The sequence below is a fragment of the Scyliorhinus torazame genome, chromosome 1 (genome assembly GCF_047496885.1).
Source record: "Scyliorhinus torazame isolate Kashiwa2021f chromosome 1, sScyTor2.1, whole genome shotgun sequence".
NCBI classification, from domain to species: Eukaryota; Metazoa; Chordata; class Chondrichthyes; order Carcharhiniformes; family Scyliorhinidae; genus Scyliorhinus; species Scyliorhinus torazame.
Window position 1 is genome coordinate 362,534,117 of NC_092707.1, and position 21,321 is coordinate 362,555,437.

The window sequence follows — 21,321 nt, forward strand, 5'->3', positions numbered from 1 at the left end:
AGAGTCCCATTCCATACACATCCAGGACCCTGAGCAGTGTTATTTGCAGATTGAAAAGTAAGGGTTGCTCGTCATTTTTGGTGCGAAAAGTTCTCCCATTATGTCTACGGCTGACATTGTGTAATCATAACAGATGACCAGCCTTTGCTGGGACTTTTCAAAATAAGACAGAGCAATTCTCCCATCGCCTCAGCTTGGATCCAGAATTGGGCCTTGTTACTGGCGGCCTATGAAAACTCCCTCCAGCACCACCCTGGAAGGCGTATTGCCAACGTGGCTGCTTGGAGTTGCCTCTCGCTGACCAATAATTTAGCTTGTTGGCCGGCGTCGGAAGTAGTCAAGATGAAAAACCTTTTAGATACCTTGCCAGTATCCGTAAAACAGATTAAAGCGTGGACGCGGAAGGACCCCACATTGTCCTAAGTTGCGCCATATGATCCTCAGTTGCAGAGTCCAAGGACACCCCACGGACAACATGGCACCCTTCCTCATGAAAAGACAGGATTTAAGAGTTGAAGATGGTATTATCCTGTGGGGGTCCCAGGTAGTTGGTTCCCACCCAGATTGGTGCCCAATTTTAATGGAGTTACACAATGGTCACCCCGGAGTATCCAAGGTGTAGATGCTCGCAAGCAGCTACATTTGGGGCGGGTTTTAGGTATTTGGGTATCCAGGTGGCGCGGAGCTAGGCTGTTGCTCAAGCTGAACCTGGCTCAGTTGGTGGGGCAGATGAGGGCGGATTTTAAGAGGTGGGATGTGCTGCCGCTGTTGCTGGCAGGGCGGGTGCAAACAATAAAAATGACGGTGCTGCCAAGGTTTCTGTTTGTGTTTCAGAAACTCCCAATCTTCGTCCCCAAGTTGTTTTTTAGGAAGGTTAAGCGGCTGATCTCTGGATTTGTGTGTGCAGGGAAGGCCACGTGGGTTCAGAAGGCTTTCTTGGAGCGGGAGGTGGGGGGGGGGGGGTGGAGCGGAGCTGGCGTTGTTGAATATGATGAATTACTAATGTGCGGCAAATATTGCTATGGTTAGGAAATGGGCCTTGGGGAAGGGATCAGTGTTGGGATGGATGGAGGCTGCATCGTGTAGGGGTACGTGTTTAATGGCTTTGGTGTTGATGTCGTTACCTTTCTCACCGGCCAGGTACTCTGTGGCCCAGTGGTGGTGTTGGCCCTAAGGGTGTGGGGGCAGTGGCGGCAGCTTTTGGGGCTGGGGGCTGCCTTGGTGTGGGCGCCGATTTGTAATAACCACAGATTTGAATTTGAGTGGCTGGACGCAAGGTTTCAGCTCCAGCTGGGTCCCTGCAGTCATGTTGGAGAAGACTGGGCCTGTCTCCTATTAAGTCAAGATCCAAGGAAAGGCAGTGAAAAAGCACCTGGACCACCTGAGGAGTAGGGAGCTCACTCCAGTGGAAACGACCCCCCCCCCCCCCCCCCCCCCCCCCCCCCCCCCAGCCAGTCACAGCTACCTCTGGCACAGGGTTTCAGCCTATTGCCTGGGTCATTCCCTGACAGTGGGGATTCGGGATCTGAGATGGAGGCTAAGGATACTGGTTTGCTTCTTGAGGCAAGCACCGAGGAGGAGCCCCCTTCCGTAACCCTTAGGCGCTTGTCAATACAGCGGAGGTCCCGGGTCCGCTTCACGCCCGTCGATCTGGCTCCACCTGCCACAGACCCTAGGTCTAGCGCCAAAAGGCGGTTGAGGCCCCACTGCAGTTGGAGTGAAGGGATGAAATGGACTTGACGGGGAAGGGATGTTTTAACCCTCATGAAGACCGAGGGATTGCTGATTGATCTCCCCATAGGGTTTGTGGAATATGAGTTTCCGTGTTGAGCGGACACATGCTTGCCCGAAAGAGGCTCAACAGCAAGCCCTTAAATATCAGCCCCAAACCCGGACTGGCATTTCCTGATAGTCCTGGGCTATGTCATTTGCTTTTTATAACGTGACTGCAGCATTATTTAATTTGGGAAATAAACATGCTTTTCCTTTTTACCTGCGTCTCCTGGAATTATTACACTGCTCAATCTTCCTTGTCTTCCATCATTCCCTGTGCCAGCTGGGAGAACCTCCATCTTTCCACACAGGATTGCTGAGAATGGGGAACTTAGTCGACAGGGAAGAATATCAGAGTTAACCATGGATGGATGAGGTGTAAACACTCTTTAATTGCAGAAGTAAATGCCGTGATCTGAAGTTTTTTTTAAAAATGCTTCCCGAGCTGATAACTCAATGGATTATTACAAATGTGATCATTCCTTTGTATAGTGCATGTTTTACATGAGACCCTACAGATTATGGTATTTTTCTTCCTGTAATGTCATGTACTTTGATGCCTCTGTGACATTATTCTTATTGCTTGTGGCAACTTTACTTGTGTATCCTGTTCACCTGTAATACTAACAAATAGGAGAGGTAAGGTAGCTTGTGTATTAACAGATGGTCAGGAGATGCATTGCTAATGAGAGAGTCCCACGCCAAGTTCCTCTCATCTGTAAAACCAAATTCAGATGATTCAAAACTGTGGTTCACATCTGACCATCTGTTCTGTCCATGAGATTAAATCAGTCGGTTTAAAATTTGACAAGCACATAGGAGTTCTGTTTTGATACGTTTGATACCCTCGATTTAATTTTTTATTTAGAAATTTCTTCGAAGCCATTTTAGAATCATACAGTACAGAAGAGGCCCTTCAGCCCATCAAGTTATAACCAACAAAAAAGTATAAATGTGTGTGCTCACCGAGCTGCAGCCATTTCGGCAGCAGCTGTAGGAGGCAACACATCTCTGCGTAATAAAGCCTCGATTACTCTCTACTCTCATCTCGTCGTAATTGAGAGTGCATCACTCATCCAAGTACTTTTAAAGATTGTCAGGTTTCCTGTCTCAACTACCCTTCCAGGCAGTGCATTCCAGATTTCCACATAATTCAAAGGCCAAATTAATTGAGTTGGAAATACTGTGACATTGCATGTGGTGCTACGTTTGTGTCGGGAGTGATGTCGGTGTTTGTGATTGTGTAAGATGCACCTTTGTTGCAGCATCTATGTAAAGGGAAATTTACCTTTTTATTTGAACTATCATTTGCCTCATTTGTATCATTTGTTTAATTTGCATCGGTTCTGATTTGTTAAATTAAAAAGTGGAATCTTGTTGATAATGTCTTAATTTGGGGATCATTCAGTAAATTTGTTATTTTGGTTCACAGATCCTCCACGAGGATCGTAACAATGTGTGGTTATGAGTTGCTTTAATATGATTAGAGTTTTTACTTTCACAGTAGCACTTGTCGTCAGCCAGCAAGGACAGTGTGCTTGACTAGTGACCGATAAAGATACTGAGCTTTCTGTGATGGTTTTAGAGAGTTGAATTGACAACATTGACATAGTTCTGTCTCTACCTAGAGAGAAATGGAGAAATTGTGTTTATTCCTCCACATTTCTACTAAAAACATTGCGTGCATCTGGACTTGGTCAAACATAATAAAAGGATTATCGTTTAACCAGTTTAAAAAAATAATAATTTTTATTCAAATTTTCACAAAATACCAACAAAATATAGAAAGAACCCCCCCCCCCCCCATATACATAAATAATAAATTAACAGCCTTCATTAACACAGAGGCAAATATACACGCCCCCCCTCAAGAAAAACAAACCAACCCCCCGGCCCCCGGGTTGCTGCTGCTGCTGACCGTCTTCTAACGTTCTGCCAGGAAGTCTAGGAACGGTTGCCACCGCCTGAAGAACCCTTGCACCAATCCCCTTAAGGCAAATTTCACCCTCTCCAATTTAATAAACTCCACCATATCGTTGATCTGGGATTCCACGCTTGGAGGCCTCGCATCCTTCCACTGAAGAAGAATCCTTCGCCGGGCTACCAGGGACCCAAAGGCCAGAATACCGGCCTCTTTCGCCTCCTGCACTCCCGGCTCCTCTGCCACTCCAAATATTGCGAGCCCCCAGCCCGGCTTGACCCTGGAACCTACCACCCTCGACACCGTCCTCGCTACACCCTTCCAAAAGTCCTCCAGCGCTGGGCACGCCCAGAACATGTGGGTGTAGTTTGCTGGGCTCCCTAAGCACTGAACACACCTGTCCTCACCCTCAAAAAACCGGCTCATCCTTGTCCCGGTCATGTGAGCCTTATGCAGCACCTTAAATTGTATGAGGCTGAGCCTCGCGCAAGAGGAGGAAGAGTTCATTCTCCCCAGGGCACCCGCCCACGTCCCCTCGTCAATCTCCTTTTCCAACTCCTCCTCCCACTTACCCTTTAGCTTCTCCACCGAGGCCTCCTCCTCCTCCTGCATCACCTGATACTTTGCCGAGATCCTCCCCTCCCCAACCCACACCCCCGACAGCACCCTGTCCTGGACCCTGCGTGGCGACAACAGTGGGAACTCCACCACCTGCCGCCGAACAAACGCCCTTACCTGCATATATCTGAAGGTGTTCCCCCGGGGGAGCCCAAATTTCTCCTCCCGCTCACCCAGGCTCGCGAACTTCCCGTCCACAAACAGGTCCCCCATCCTTTTAATACCTGCCCTGTGCCAGCTCAGGAACCCTCCGTCCATCCTCCCCGGGACAAACTGGTTGTTCCCCCGAATCGGGGCCCACATCGAGGCCCCCACCTCCCCCCTGTGATGTCTCCATTGCCGCCAGATTTTGAGGGTATCCGCCACCACTGGGCTCGTGGTATACCTCATTGGAGGAAGCGGCAGCGGCGCCTTCACCAGTGCCTCCCGGCTCGTGCCCACACAGGCCTCCAGCCTCTTCCATGCCACCCCCTCCCCCTCCATCACCCACTTACGCACCATCACCACGTTGGCGGCCCAATAATACCCACAGACGTTAGGCAGCGCCAACCCCCCCCCCCGATCCCTGCACCGCTCCAGGAACACCCTTCTCACCCTCGGGGTCTTCTGCGCCCACAGAAACCCCATAACGAACCTGTTAACCCGCCTAAAGAAGGCCTTAGGGATTAGGATGGGGAGGCACTGGAACAGGAACAAAAACCAGAGCACCGTCATTTTAACTGACTTCACCCTACCCGCCAGGGAGAGTGGCAGCACGTCCCACCTCTTAAACTCCTCCTCTATCCGCTCCATCAGCCTCGTGAAGTTAAGCTTATGCAGGGCCCCCCAGCTCCGAGCCACCTGGACCTCCAGGTACCTGAAACTCCTCTCCGTCCTTTTTAGCGGGAGCTCACCAATCCCCCTCTCCTGGTCCCCTGGGTGCACTACGAACAACTCGCTCTTCCCCATATTAAGCTTGTACCCGGAGAAATCCCCACACTCCCTAAGGATCCTCATCACCTCCGGCATTCCCCTCACCAGGTCCGCCACATATAGCAGCAAATCATCCGCATAGAAAGACACCCGATGCTCCTCCCCACCCCGCACCAGCCCCCTCCAGTTCCTCGACTCCCTCAACGCCATGGCCAGGGGTTCAATCGCCAGCACAACGAGCAGAGGGGACAGGGGACACCCCTGCCTCGTCCCCCGGTGTAGTCAGAAATACTCTGACCTCCTTCTGTTCGTGGCCACACTCGCCACCGGGGCCTCATATAGCAGCCTCACCCACCTGACGAACCCCTCCCCAAACCCGAACCTTTCCAACACCTCCCACAGGAACCCCCATTCCACCCAATAAAAGGCGCTCTAGACATCGTCGGTGGCAGAGCCCCCCCCCTTCCCTTGCCTCGTTGAAGGTCCTTACCAACAGCGGGCCCAGCAGGTCCAAATACTTCTTGTAAAATTCAACCGGGAACCCATCCGGCCCCGGTGCCTTCCCCGCCTGCATGTTCCCTATCCCTTTGACCAACTCCTCCAACAGAACCGGTGCCACCAACCCTGCCACCTGCCCCTCCTCCACCCTCGGAAACCTCAGCCGGTCCAGGAAGCGACCCATCCCTCCCTCCTCCAGTGGGGGCTCAGACCGGTACAGTTCCTCGTAGAAGTCCCTGAAGACCCCATTGATACCCACCGCACTTCGCACCATGCTCCCTCCTCCATCCCTAACTCCCCTGATCACCCTAGCTGCCTCTCGCCTTTTCTCCGTATTCATATACCACCCCCTGCTCCTTCCTCCACTGCGCCTCCGCCTTCCTGGTGGTCAACAAATCGAACTCAGCCTGGAGGCTACTCCGCTCCCTAAGCAATCCCTCCTCCAGGACCTCCGCGTACCTCCTGTCCACCCTCACCATCTCCCCCACCAACCTCTCCCTCTCTCTCCTCTCCCCCCCTCTCCTTGTGTGCCCTACTGGAGACCAGCACTCCTCTGACCACCGCCTTCAGCGCCTCCCAGACCACCCCCACTTGTACCTCCCCATTGTCATTAGCCTCCAGTTACCTCTCTATACACCCCGGACCCGCCCGCTCGCCTCCTCGTCCGCCAACAACCCCACCTCTAGGCGCCACAGTGGGCGCTGGTCCCTCTCCTCCCCCAACTCGAGGTCCACCCAGTGCGGAGCATGATCAGAAATGGCTATCGCCGAGCACTCCGTATCCTCCATCCTCGGAATCAGTGCTCTGCTCATGACAAAAAAGTCAATCCGGGAGTAGGCCTTGTGGACAAGGGAGAAGAATGAAAATTACCTGGCCCCCGACCTCGCAAACCTCCATGGGTCCACCCCTCCCATCTGGTCCATGAACCCCCTCAGCACCTTGGCTGCCGCCGGCCTCCTGCCCATCCTAGACCTAGAGCGATCCAGTGCTGGGTCCAGCACTGTGTTGAAATCCCCTCCCCCATTATCAGACCCCCTGTCTCCAGGTCCGGAATCCGGCCCAGCATACGCCGCATGAACCCCGCATCGTCCCAATTCGGGGCGTATACATTGACCAACACCACTCGCTCCCCCTGCAGCTTGCCACTTACCATCACATACCTACCGCCACTGTCTGCCACAATGCTCGACGCCTCGAACGACACTCTCTTCCCCACCAAGATCGCCACACCCCCCCGATTTTTTGCATCCAATCCCGAATGAAACACCTGCCCGACCCACCCCTTTCTCAACCTTACCTGATCCGCCACCCTCAGGTACGTCTCCTGAAGCATGGCCACATCCGCCTTCAACCCCTTCAGGTGCGCGAACACCCGGGCCCGCTTGATCGGCCCATTCAGTCCCCTTACATTCCATGTTATCAGCCGGATAGGGGGCTACTCACCCCCCTCCCCCGCCGACTAGCCATAGCCCTTCCTAGGCCAGCCACGTGCCCGCGCCCCCCGCACGACCAGTTCCCCACAGCGGCAGACCCCCGCCCCGACCGCCTCTACCAACTCCAGCTCCCCGTTGGCCATTCCACCAGCAACCCGGTTACCCCCCCCAGCTAGGTCCCCCCCAAGCTGCATTGCTCCCGCCATTGCACTCCCTTAAGTCAGCTGACTCCTGCTGACCCCGGCCACTCCCGCCGCTCCATCGACACCCCCCCCCCCCCCCAGTGTGGAACTTCCCCTCCCCCCCCTTGTCCACCAGCAGGCTCTCATCCATTCCACTCCCAGCGCGGGAGAAAAACCCATGCTTCCCACCTCCGGCCCCGCCCCTTCAACCCCAAGCACGGGAAAAAGCCCGCGTTTTCCACTCACCTGGCCCCGCCTCCTCTGGCACAGCTCCCTTTTCAGGCCCGGTCCCACTACCCCCAACTCAGGCCTCTCCCCAACCCACCATCAACCCCCCCCAAGCAGTTTACCTAACCCCCCCCCCCCCCCCCCCCACGAGCCCAACCGGCGGACCTAATCAAAACAATGCCCAATGAACTCCCGAAAAACAAAGAACCCCCCCTCGAAACACAACACAACAATCCCCAACCATCCCTCCACCACGACCCCTCGTCCCCGACCCTTAGTCCGAGTCCAGTTTTTCGGCCTGAACAAAGGCCCACGCCTCCTCCGGGGACTTGAAATAATGGTGTCGGTCCTTATAGGTGACCCACAGACGTGCCGGCTGCAGCATACCGAACTTCACCCCCTTCCTGTGCTGCACTGCCTTCGCCCGGTTGTAACCGGCCCTCTTCTTCACCACCTCCGCGCTCCAATCCTGGTAGATCCGGACCTCCGCGTTCTCCCACCTGCTGCTCCGCTCCTTCTTGGCCCACCTTAACACGCACTCCCGATCAGCAAACCGGTGGAACCGCATCAGCACCGCCCGCGGCTGCTCACTGGGCCTGGGCCTCCTCGCCAGCACTCGGTGGGCCCCCTCCAGCTCCAAGGGCCCCTGAAAGGCCCCCACTCAAAGAACAAAGAACAAAGAAATGTACAGCACAGGAACAGGCCCTTCGGCCCTCCAAGCCCGTGCCGACCATGCTGTCCATCTAAACTACAATCTTTTACACTTCCTGGGTTCGTATCCATCTATTCCCATCCTAGTCATGTATTTGTCAAGATGCCCCTTAAATGTCACTATCGTTCCTGCCTCCGGTAGCGAGGTCCAGGCACCCACTACCCTCTGTGTAAACAAACTTGCCTCGTACATCTACTCTAAACCTTGCCCCTCTCGCCTTAAACCTATGCCCCCTAGTAATTGACCCCTCTACCCTGGGGAAAAGCCTCTGACTATCCACTCTGTCTATGCCCCTCATAATTTTGTAGACCTCTATCAGGTCGCCCCTCAACCTCCGTTGTTCCAGTGAGAACAAACCGAGTTTATTCAACCACTCCTCATAGCTAATGCCCTCCATACCAGGCAACATTTTGGTAAATCTCTTCTGCACCCTCTCTAAAGCCTCCACATCCTTCTGGTAGTGTGGCGACCAGAATTGAACACTATACTCCAAGTGTGGCCTAACTAAGGTTCTATACAGCTGCAACATGACTTGCCAATTCTTATACTCAATGCCCCGGCCAATGAAGGCAAGCATGCCGTATGCCTTCTTGACTACCTTCTCCACCTGTGTTGCCCTTTCAGTGACCTGTGGACCTGTACTCCTAGATCTCTCTGACTTTCAATACTCTTGAGGGTTCTACCATTCACTGTATATTCCCTACCTGCATTAGACCTTCCAAAATGCATTACCTCACATTTGTCCGGATTAAACTCCATCTGCCATCTCTCCGCCCAAGTCTCCAAACAATCTAAATCCTGCTGTATCCTCTGAGAGTCCTTATCGCTATCCGCAATTCCACCAACCTTTGTGTCGTCTGCAAACTTACTAATCAGGCCAGTTACATTTTCCTCCAAATCATTTATATATACTACAAACAGCAAAGGTCCCAGCACTGATCCCTGCGGAATACCACTGGCCCAGCCCTCCAATTAGAAAAGCATCCTTCCATTGCTACTCTCTGCCTTCTATGACCTAGCCAGTTCTGTATCCACCTTGCCAGCTCACCCCTGATCCCGTGTGACTTCACCTTTTGTACTAGTCTACCATGAGGGACCTTGTCAAAGGCCTTACTGAAGTCCATACAGACAACATCCACTGCCCTACCTGCATCAATCATCTTTGTGACCTCCTCGAAAAACTCTATCAAGTTAGTGAGACACGACCTCCCCTTCACAAAACCATGCTGCCTCTCACTAATACGTCCATTTGCTTCCAAATGGGAGTAGATCCTGTTTCGAAGAATTCTCTCCAGTAATTTCCCTACCACTGAAGTAAGGCTCACCGGCCTGTAGTTCCCTGGATTATCCTTGCTACCCTTCTTAAACAGAGGAACAACATTGGCTATTCTCCAGTCCTCCGGGACATCACCTGAAGACAGTGAGGATCCAAAGACTTCTGTCAGGGCCTCAGCAATTTCCTCTCCAGCCTCCTTCAGTATTCTGGGGTAGATCCCATCAGGCCCTGGGGACTTAACTACCTTAATATTTTTTAAGACGCCCAACACCTCGTCTTTCTGGATCTCAATGTGACCCAGGCTATCGACACACCCTTCTCCAGACTCAACATCTACCAATTCCTTCTCTTTGGTGAATACTGATGCAAAGTATTCATTTAGTACCTCGCCCATTTCCTCTGGCTCCACACATAGGTTCCCTTGCCTATCCTTCAGTGGGCCAACCCTTTCCCTGGCTACCCTCTTGCTTTTTATGTACGTGTAAAAAGCCTTGGGATTTTCCTTGACCCTATTTGCCAATGACTTTTCGTGACCCCTTCTAGCCCTCCTGACTCCTTGCTTAAGTTCCTTCCTACTTTCCTTATATTCCACACAGGCTTCGTCTGTTCCCAGCCTTTTAGCCCTGACAAATGCCTCCTTTTTCTTTTTGACGAGGCCTACAATATCTCTCGTTATCCAAGGTTCCCGAAAATTGCCGTATTTATCCTTCTTCCTCACAGGAACATGCCGGTCCTGAATTCCTTTCACTCCCATCAGCGAATTCAGCATGGTGACCATGTAGGCCCCCACATCCGGCCCCTTCAGCCCCTCCGGGAGACCCAGGATCCGCAGGTTCTTCCGCCTCGACCGGTTTTCCATCTCCTCGAACCTCGCCTGCCATTTCTTGTGGAGCGCCTCGTGTGCTTCCACCTTCATCGCCAGGCCCAGAATCTCGTCCTCGTTCTCCGAGACCTTCTGCCGGACCACCCGGATCGCCGCCCCTTGGGCTGTCTGGGTCTCCAGTAGCTTATCAATTGAAGCCTTCATCGGCTCCAGCAGCTCTGCTTTCAGTTCCTTAAAACAGCACTGGAGAAGCTCCTGCTGCTCTTGCGCCCACTGCCTCCATGCTGCCTGGTCTCCGCCCGCCGCCATCTTGGTCGTCCTCCCTCGCACCTTTCTTTACTTCAATGCCACTTTTTTAATCGCCCCACTCCTGGTCCCATCCATACACTATCGGGGGAATATTGCTGTCCCCTTCCCACACCGGGAAACGTCGGACAAGCGCCATTACGGGCCCTAAAAAGAGCCTAAAAGTCCGTTTTTAGCGGGAGCTGCCGAACGTGCGACTTAGCTCCGCATAGCCGCAACCGGAAGTCGTTTAACCAGTTTTGTTTGTCAGTTTCAAATGTTCTTTTCAGCATATTGGCCCTAATGGAGATGGTCATGAATAATAGCCATCACCAGGAACTTTTATATTTATGGAAGAGTGGCTCCTTCCCTGTATACATGTCCAATCAGCACTACTCCCCTGCAGGTCCCTGGAGGAAGATGTACCAGCGAATTCAATGGCAGCTTCTCAGATTTAAACAACTGGGTTCCTGTTGCTACTAGAACAAAACAAGTTGTCAACTTTTATGTTAATAATTGTAGTCATCAGAATACAGAGGTTTTGGGTGTGATACTCCCAAAAAGTTTTTAAAGTTAATTTTGGCGGGATTTTCATGGAGTTTCCCGTCGGCTCTACCCACTGCTATTCAGTGACACTGGTCACTTTTTTGGGGCCATGGGGTGTTTCCCACTAGTTTAGCCCACACTTAGAATTTTTTTAGTACTTGGAATTGAACTCCAAGATCGGGCCGCCATTTTGAAAGGGTGCCCTGACCTCTAAGTGAGCTTGTGGGTTCCCACACACCCCGCACCTTTGGGAAATGTCACCCCCACACACATGAACACTACCCCATACACCACTCTTCAGGTCCCCCCAAGTCTCTTACAGCACCCCCTCCCTTACAGGACCACCACCCGTCAACCCCCCCAACCTCCCAACGGCCCCTACTTACCTTCCCTGCACTCCCCTACCCTTCAAACCCATCCTCATTTCATGGGCATGGCCCCTGTCGGTCCCTGACCCTTGGCAATGCCACCCTGGCACATGTGCACCCTTGCACTGCCACCCTGGCACCCAGACAATGCTCCTGCTGGCTTGGCAGTGCCACCCGATGGATCTCAGGCTGGTATTTCGTAAGTAGGTTTATGACCTTCTTCCATGAGTGTCATTTGGTCCCGCCCATTTTGGGCAGAGTTCCGAATCCGGCATCTCGTGGGACTTGGGTGAATCCCGCGAAGCTTGGAGACTGCCGGGTGGGCTTTCCCAGGATTCCCCAGCCAGTTTATGCTCTCGCTTGAGCGCAACCCGGTAATAGAATCACCCTCATTGAAATGCAAAAGCGTCTTTGAAGACAAAAATTATCTACCTGGTCTAACAGAACTGTGGTGGGGGCGAACAAGGGGAGCAGAGTTTACGTTTGTGGGAGAATAAATAGAAGGGAAAGTATTCAAGTTCAGTTCAATGGTGATGGATGTAAACTGGCATATTTTGGGAGAAAAGAACAGTGGAGATAATCCCTATAAAATCGAACAGGTCCAAATCTTTAAAAACAGATTTTCAGGTGGAAAGTTAAACAAAATAAGACTTGAGATGCGGGAACATTGAACACAAAAACAAAGAGATGATGATTCAACTGCACAAGACCACGTTTGAAAGGCTCTGTACTGTTCTCGACAGTTCTTCATAGAAATTAAATTGGAACCATTGGAATGGTGATACGCGAGGATGATACTTGGATGAAAGGTTGGGTGGTTGTGTAAGATTTGGGGGGGGGGGGGGAAATTGTCTTTGAAACAAAAAAAAGATTAAGAGACTAGGAACAGGAGTAGGCCTTTCAGCCCCTCAAGCCTGCCCCACTATTTAATGAAATCATTGCTGATCTATGGCCTAACTCCATGGGCCTTCCGTTAATATTTTTGCTTAACAAAAATTAATCTAACTCAGATTTAAAATGAACAACTGTTCTAGCTCCGCGGTGACCAGGCCACAAATCGCCATGGTAAGTTTTTTTATTATTTACAGCTCCGATACTCCGCCCCTCTGGGTCCGCTCCAGCATTTCTCCCCAGTGACTAGGCCACAAATCCCCGAGGCAAGTTATTTATACTCACAGCGCCGTTACTCCGCCCTCTGGGTCCGCACCAGCTCCTCTCCCCAATGACTAGGCTGCGAATCCCTGAGATAAGTTATTTCATATTTACAGCTCCGATACTCCGCTCCTCTGGGTCTGCTCCAGCTTTGCTCCCCGGTGACTAGGCCGCAAATCATTATGGGGAGGCGGTGGCATCATGGTATTGTCGCTGGACTAGTAATCCAGAAATCCGGGACCTGGGTTTGAATCCCACCACGGCAGGTGATGGAATTTAAACCCCATGAAATATCTGGAATTAAAAATCGAATGATGACCATGAAACCATTGTCGATTGTCACAAAAACCCATCTGGTTCACTAATGTCCTTCAGAGAAGGAAATCTGCCGTCCTTGCCTGATCTGGCCTACATGTGATTCCAGACCCACAACAATGTTGTTGACTTTTAACTGCCCTCTCAAGGGCAATTAGGGATGGGCAATAAATTCTGGCACAGCCTGCTGACGTCCCATGAACGAATGAATAAAAGGTCTGATACTCCGCCTTCTGGGCCCGCTCCAGCACCACTCTCCGGTGACTAGGCCGCAAATCCCAGAGGTAAGTTTTTTATACTCTCAGCTCCAATGCTCCGCCCCTCTGGTTCCGCTCCAGCTCCGATACCCGTTACTAGCAAAATTATCAAGGCAGCCAATGAAAGGTTTCTCTACTGATCGAAAGAGACAAGTTTGAAAATATTAGAACCATAAAGGAGGAGGTTGGAAATTTAGTCATGTAAAGTGTTATTAGAATTTGAAATATGTTACATGTTGCTCCTGAGGCTCAGTCAATTATAATTTTTGAAATTGCCATGATACCCTGGGCTAGTATATGGTCAATTCCAGCCCCATTTGACCTGGAGTCACAACACAGATAAAATTAATTTTTACTTAAAATCCTCAAGGTCCTTCGCAGAGCCCAATAAACTGTAGTCACCAGGTTTTTACCCTTAACACAAATACCTTTTATTATGTACAGTATTATAATTAAACGGACAGAAAATGTAACTGACTGTCTAATACCCCCTTCCTAACAATCCCCACTGTCTCTACGCACACAGACAAACAACAGATGGGAAGGGGTTGTGGAAAGGGAAAGAAAATATTAATAAAATTAAAGGATAAAGATCTTCGATGCACTGGGATGATTTTCAGTTATTGTCTCTCCGAAGTTCATCTTTTGTCTTGATACTTCTTCCTTCTAAACTTGAGATGGTTTTCTCTGGCAAGGTTGTCTACCTTCTCTGCAGACTCGGCATCATTTCAGGTTCACAGCAGAGGATATGCCAGGCACTAACTGCTTTCAGAACAGTCAAGCAGCTTTTTCACTTCAGTAAGCAGGCGAGAGAGAGAGAGGGTGTTCCTTCCACTTCCAAGATCTAAATGCTTCTGCCCAGTTTCTCAGAACGAATCACGCAGGAACCAATCATTGACTGTTGTCAGGCAGAACACTGTCCCTGGCCAACCCACTGGTTTACAGTAAACCAATCGACCCAACTTCTTCCAAACCTGGTTACTCAGATCCACTCGGAGATGAGGAGTCTGACTTCTCCTTTCCAAAAAACAAAACCTGGGAACACAGTGTGCTGACAAACAGGTTGCAGGACAAGACTTTGAGTCTTCTGCTTAAAGACACATTCCGATTATGGGTCCATGGACCAAAATAAGAAAATAACATAAAATAAATGGGAACAAAGGAAATAAACAGGAAGGACTCTTACAAGCTAGAGATCCAAATTTTAAGAATTACGTTTTTTTTGAACGGTTTTAATAGATTCAGAATGCAATATATCCAATCATTGAAGCAGCAATCAATAAGGCTAAGAGTGCTAAACTGTTTAGCCAGAAATAAAGATTTAACATCAGAAGAGATGATGATCTAACTGTGTTTGGTTGTGGTCATAGGGAGACAAGAAAGAGATTCAGACTTTGAATGAAGTTCAAAGACTCTGAAGCTGATTATTAGCATTCACTGACTGGCTTATCAGGAGATTGTAGGAACCTAGGTGTTCCAGCGATGAAAGAAGATCAAAATGAACTACGCGCTAAGAGTGATCAACAGATTTCATTTATGTCCAACTAGAGTTTACATTGATGTCTAACTAGAGTTTTGAAGGCAGTTTTCCTCATTTGTGTTTAACTTCTGATTTTCTTCAAAGGTTGCGTCTATCTCATATGATGTGGGCAATATACGCTGTTGGTTCGCACCCATAATGACAGGATAAAAGCCCCCCACCTGAATGGCTTTTTAAAATCAAACTACCTTTTAAAGGATGGTTGTAGAGGTTTTTTTTTTCAAACTGGAGGCCTGTGACCAGCGGTGTGCCTCAGGGATCAGTGCTGGGTCCACTGTAATTTGTTAGTTATATTAATGATTTGGAGGAAAATTTAGGAGGCATAGGTAGTAAGTTTGCAGATGACACCAAGATTGGTGGCATAGTGGACAGTGAAGAAGGTTATCTAGGATTGCAGGACATCTTGATCAATTGGGCCAGTGGGCCGATGAATGGCAGATAGAGTTTAACTTAGATAAATGTGAGGTGATGCATTTTGGTAGATCGAATCAGGGCAGGACCTACTCACATGTTGGGGAGAATTATAGAACAAAGAGATCTAGGAGTACAGGTTCATAGCTCCTTGAAAGTGGAGTCATAGGTGGACAGGGTGGTGAAGAACGCATTCGGCATGCTTAGTTTCATTGGTCAGAACATTGAATACAGGAGTTGGGACGTCTTGTTGAAGTTGTACAAGACATTAGTAAGGCCACACTTGGAATACTGTGTTCAGTTCTGGGCACCCTATTACAGAAAGAATATTATTAAACTAGAAAGAATGCAGAAAAGATTTACTAGGATGCTACCGGGATTTGATGGTTTGAGTTAAAAGGAGAGATTCTATAGACTGGGACTTTTTTCCCTGAAGCGTAGGATGCGTAGGGGTGATCTTATAAAGGTCTATAAAATAATGAGGGGCCTAGAAAAGGTAGATAGTCAACCTCTTTTCCAAAGGTCGGAGAGTCTAAAACTAGAGGGAATAGGTTTAAGGTGAGAGGGGAGGGATACAAAAGGGTCCACAGGGGAAATTGTTTCACACACAGGGTGGTGAGTGTCTGGAACGAGCGGCCAGAGGCAATACTAGAGGCGGTACAATTTTGTCTTTTAATAAGCATTTAGACAGTTAGATGGGTAAGATGGGTATAGAGGGATATGAGCCAAATGTGGGCAATTGGGACTAGCTTAGTGGTAAAAACAGGGCAGCATGGACAAGTTGGGCCGAAGGCCATGTTTCCATGCTGTAAACCTCTATAACGTCAGTCGTTAATTCGAAATACTCAAAACAAAATTCTTAATCTCTTCCCTCAGGTTCTCTGCGTGTCCCATCAATTGCCGCTTCGCGAATCGAACTAGCCATGTCTGATGTGTCTGCACAAAGCATCACTGTGAAACATGCTCCCAAGCAGCTGTCCATCATTCTTGAGCAGATTTGGCTGCAGGCAGGTATGTGTGCAGATGTTTCAGATGTTGTGGAACATGTTCAGTAACACAATTAACTGAATATTATAGTTTTCTACACCGCAACAGTGACTACACTTCAATGAGTACAAGCTGTAAAGCGCTTTAGAAAGTCCTGAGTTCATAAGCATTTTGCAAGTGCAAGTCTGTCTTTTCTTTTCCACCATCTGTGCGTTCCCAATACAAAATTGGAACAATATGGCCTACTTCACATTCATGCACAAAAGTTGCCATTTGCTTGACTGCAGTCTTGGAACCACAACTTGCCATATTAGTAGGTTACTATAAAAAGCAAAGTACTGGAAATCATTCTCTCTGCCTCTGAGTCATAACTACAATGAAGTGCATTACCTAAGTTCTTCCTTACCATATCAAATTTACACTGAACGGATATTTTTGTCTGTGATGATGTAAAAGAGCTAGCAAAATGAACAAACATTAACGAGCGAGGGAAGTAAGAACTCTCCCTCTGCAGATGTTTGACTGCTTTGTCAGTTCAGTTTATATTCTTTAAAAACTGTTAGTAGTTAGAAAAGCCCTCAACTGTAAATTGTTTAGACGTTAAATTAAGTGTATAAAAACCTGATGGGCTGATGGTTGGCAATCATTTTCCTGAAAAAATGTTTTACATTCCTATAAACTACATTTGGAAATGGGCAGAGTGGAGAAAGGGACTGGAGTAATCTGGAACTTAACCATTCCTAAAAGGCGTCACGGTAGCACAGTAGTTAGCATTGTCACTTCACAGCTCCAGGGTCCCAGGTTCGATTTCCGGCTTGGTTCACTGTCTGTGCGGAGTCTGCACGTTCTCCCCGTGTCTGCGTCGGTTTTCTCCGGGTGCTCCGGTTTCCTCCCACAGTCCAAAGACATGCAGGTTAGGTGGATTGGCCATGCTAAATTGCCCTTAGTGTCCAAAGGGGTTGGGTGGGGTTGCTGGGTTATGGGTATGGGGTGGAGTTCTGGGCTTAAATGGGGGTGCTCTTTCCAAGGGCCGGTGCAGGCTCGATGGGCTGAATGGCCTCCTTCTGCATTGTAAATTCTATGTAATCTATGTAAAACACTGTGCAAGTGTTAGAGGAAATTATCTTATTGTAATTTTCTAATAACACACCCAACAAACTCACCAATATTAGGATCCTCAGTTGTTCTTGTGTTTAGCTACAGAATAACAAATATGATTTCTTTGGTCATTTTCCAAATATAAAAAATATCCTAGATATTGGTAAGGTAGAGCTGGGTGTCATTAGTGTATATATGGAAAGTGACATTGTGTTTTTTGGATGATAAATAAGAGGGTCAAGAATAGATCCTTGTGGAGGATAGGTAACAGCGCAGAAGCAGGAAGAAAAACCATTGCAGGTGATTCACTGGCTATGACTTAATAGATAAGAATAGCAGGTGCAGTCCCACCCAACTGACCAATGGTGGAGAGCCATGAGAGGAAGATGATAGATAAGGGTGAGTCAGTGGATGTGATGTATTTTCAGAAAGCTTTTGATAAAGTCCCACAAGAGACCTTAGTGTGCAAAATTAAAGCACATGGGATTGCGGGTAATATATTGGCATTGGTTGATTATTGGTTCCCAGACAGGAAACAGAGAGTAGGAATAAAAGGGTTGCCCAAGGATCGGTACTTGGGCTCCAGATATCACAATGTAAATCAATGATTTGGACAAGAGTACCAAAAGTAATATTTCCAAGTTTGCTGATGACACAAAACTTGTTGGGAAGGTGAGGAGGATGTTAAATGGCTTCACCGTGAATTAGACAAGTTGAGTGAGTGGGCAAATACATGGCAGATACAGTATAATGTGGATAAATGTGAAATTATCCACTTCGGACAGAGAAACAGAATGGCAGAGTATCATTTAAATAGTGATAGATTGGGAAGTGTTGAGCTATAAAGGGACCTATCTGTCCTCATACACCAGTCGCTGAAAACAAACATGGAAGTACAGCAAGCAATTAAGAAGGCAAATTGTACGTATACCTTAATTGGAAGAGGACTTGAGTACAGGAGCAAGGATGTCTTACTGCAGCCATGGCGCACTGGTTGAAAATCACTGATGTGGCAGGTTTGTAAATCTAATTGTCGTTTCAGGAGAGATGAGCATGCATTTAGGAAATATACAACACATTCGAGGACTTCGGAAAGGAATGGGTAGTTACAGATGAGGCGGTAGTTCACAACGATAGCTTAGTAACAAAGTCCATGAGCTTGTGACAGAACTGTGGGTGCGCCTAAACCAAATGAACTGCACTGGTTCAAGAAGGCAAATCACCATTGCCTCCTCAAGGGCAACTAAGAATGGGCAATAAAAGTGCTGGCCTAACCATTGATGCTCCCATCCGATGAAAGAAAAAAAGGACAACAGATTAAAGAAGGTAGTTTGCAGTAGAGAAAAGAGCATTTGCATTGCAGTATGACCCTGGTTTACTGAGCAGTTTTTGCAAGAGAAAGCAGGACCTGATGGTATTTTAGGTGGTCCAGTCAAATCTGACAGCGAATGGCTAAACTAGTTGTCCATCATATTCGTTCATGCTGTGTCCCTAGGACTTAACAAAAAAGCAGAGAGAGTCATAACTAAGGAATATCTAGGGTGAGAGAGATGGATTTTTTAAATGGGGGTCAGGCTATCAGAGCTGGAGTTCAGGCCACTGTTGAGGCAACTGGTAGCTGCACAAATATCACAGTGAATGGAGGGCCAAATGCTACATGGTTGGATTTTGAAAGTGCAGTTGTACTCTCTTGGAATTGGAAGAGAGATTTTTTTCCTGGGTATACAGTGAAGGAAACCTTGGGTAGATTATGATGAAGATATGATTGTGAGATCTGAAGGAGCATTGAGAAAGTCAGGACCAGTTTTGTCAAAATGAAGGATCTGTGAACATCAAAGAAACTGATCCTGTGTCTTAGGAAAATAATGCTGAGGTGCTACGTTTTGAAATCTAGGCGTTATATGGTTTCAGAGACACGGACAACAAATAAAGTTGATCTTTGACAGTTGATGAGCTGAATACATTGGAGAGGTGGGCATATAGGAGGAACTTTAACATATCCTACTCGCGCAGACAGACTTTGGAGAGGTTTGTAAACAAGGACAAGAATTTTGTCATCAGTGTGCCAGCGATTGGGATTCAGTAAATGAATGAGCAGGACCTAAGGGTGGAAATAAATGTGGGTGCAAGAAATGTGGATGAATTGGAGTTTGTGGAGCTCAGAGTAATACCCATACAGTGCCTGTTGTAACAGCATGTTTGTAAGCAGGCTCAAATTCAGTTTTGAATTATTTTTAAAAACATTTTCCAATTAAGGAGCAATTTAGCGTGGCCAATCCACTCACCCTGCACATCTTTTGGGTTGTGGAGTGAGAGCCACGCAGTCACGGGGAGAATGTGCAAACTCCGCACTGACAGTGACCCGGGGCCAGGATCGAACCCGGGTCCTCGGCGCTGTGAGGCAGCAGTGCTAGCCATTGGGCCACCGTACTGCCATTCCAGTTTTGGATTTGTGCAGTAAGTGCTCAGTATTCACTCACTATAATGCCACATGGTGTTCGCTATTAAAAAAAGTCTATGTAACACTGGTTAAAGCACTGCATGGCGGATAACTGAAACATACAGTCAAGGATTACCTAGGGTTCAATCCCTCCTTTGAGCTCAGTTAGCTGATCTAAGCCCACATGGTTCTCTGGATGCTACACTTGAACTCGATCTTTCAGCAAAGGAGGGATGAAATTGGCCAAATCTCTAACCGGTGGCCCTTATCAAAAAATATCATGTGTGTTGATATTGACTGAAGCAGGCATTCTCCTTGGTTGTGAAGCGCTCCTTCCTAGTTATATATTCTGGTAGTACACACTTCCTGAGCTCACATAGATAAGATAAGCACTTTAATAAAGTAGGGGAGGGTTGGTTGCACTCACGGAGTTGTGCCCAATAAGTGTCAACTTATTCAGGAGAGAAAGGAAAGAAAATTCAGGAGTGGGAGAAATCTGCAGCATTACTAACATCCATACACTTTTAAAGGCAGTCTTTGCTTCCAATTTTCTTTGCCAAAGGGAGCTGATTAATAATTCTGGTGTTTACAGTGTTTGGTTTGGTCGACCTGGACTGGAGAGGTTTAAGTGACATACATACCAAATCCCACTTCCTTGTCCTCTTTTCAAATCCTGTATTAAGATTTTGTACCTTTATTTAGGAGGCAATGTGTAAGATCTTGGAAAAATTAAATGGTGCAGAAAAAAATTTCAAAGGCAGATTACTGCAGCCTCCATAGATGACCAAATTTAGTAAACAGCCAGATTGATCAAGAAGTACAGCACTTGGCAAAGATCACTGATTCAGGAGAGAAGGACATAGTGCATTGTATTCAGAGGTATTATGATGTTGGATGACTAATGTGCGCTACATAGAGAGAAAGCACATGAAGTTGCATATTAAAACGTTTTAAAAAAAATAATTAATGCGCAGGTGTATATCTTTAGCTGATGCTTCATGTGAATTTTGATGAGATGCTGTTACTTCTAAATAAACCACCTCTGTGAAAATATGGCAACTGAGGGTTTCTAAATACAGTGAGATAAAATGTAGTCCTCAGCTTTGTGACTAATTTATATCGAGTCTAGACAGGGCATAACGGTCTTTATTTTCTAAAGACTCTTAAAGATTCAAAGTGAAAGAAATTAAGGGGCAGCACGGTAGCATAGTGGTTAGCACAATTGCTTCACAGCTCCAGGGTCCCAGGTTCGATTCCCGGCTTGGGTCACTGTCTGTGCGGAGTCTGCACGTTCTCCCCGTGTCTGCGTGGGTTTCCTCCGGGTGCTCCGGTTTCCTCCTACAGTCCAAAGATGTGCAGGTTAGGTGGATTGGCCATGATAAATTGCCCGCAGTGTCCAAAATTGCCCTTAGTGTCGGGTAGGGTTACTAGGTTATGGGGATAGGGTGGACGTGTGGACTTGGGTAGGTGCTCTTTCCAAGAGCCGGTGTAGACACGATGGGCCGAAGGGCCTCCTTCTGCACTGTAAATTCTATGAAATTCAAAG

At 48.2% G+C, this 21,321-nt stretch overlaps 1 protein-coding gene across 4 annotated transcripts in view; it reads left to right on the plus strand.

The window, feature by feature from the left end:
- LOC140426372 (tetratricopeptide repeat protein 7A-like) overlaps positions 1 to 21,321 on the plus strand; it is a 515,720-nt gene that overhangs the window by 340,660 nt on the left and 153,739 nt on the right. For all 4 annotated transcript variants that reach the window (XM_072511044.1, XM_072511055.1, XM_072511074.1 and 1 more), the window contains one exon: positions 16,127 to 16,261. In XM_072511044.1, the coding sequence (XP_072367145.1) occupies positions 16,127 to 16,261 (135 nt within the window). The remainder of the gene's footprint in view (positions 1 to 16,126; positions 16,262 to 21,321) is intronic.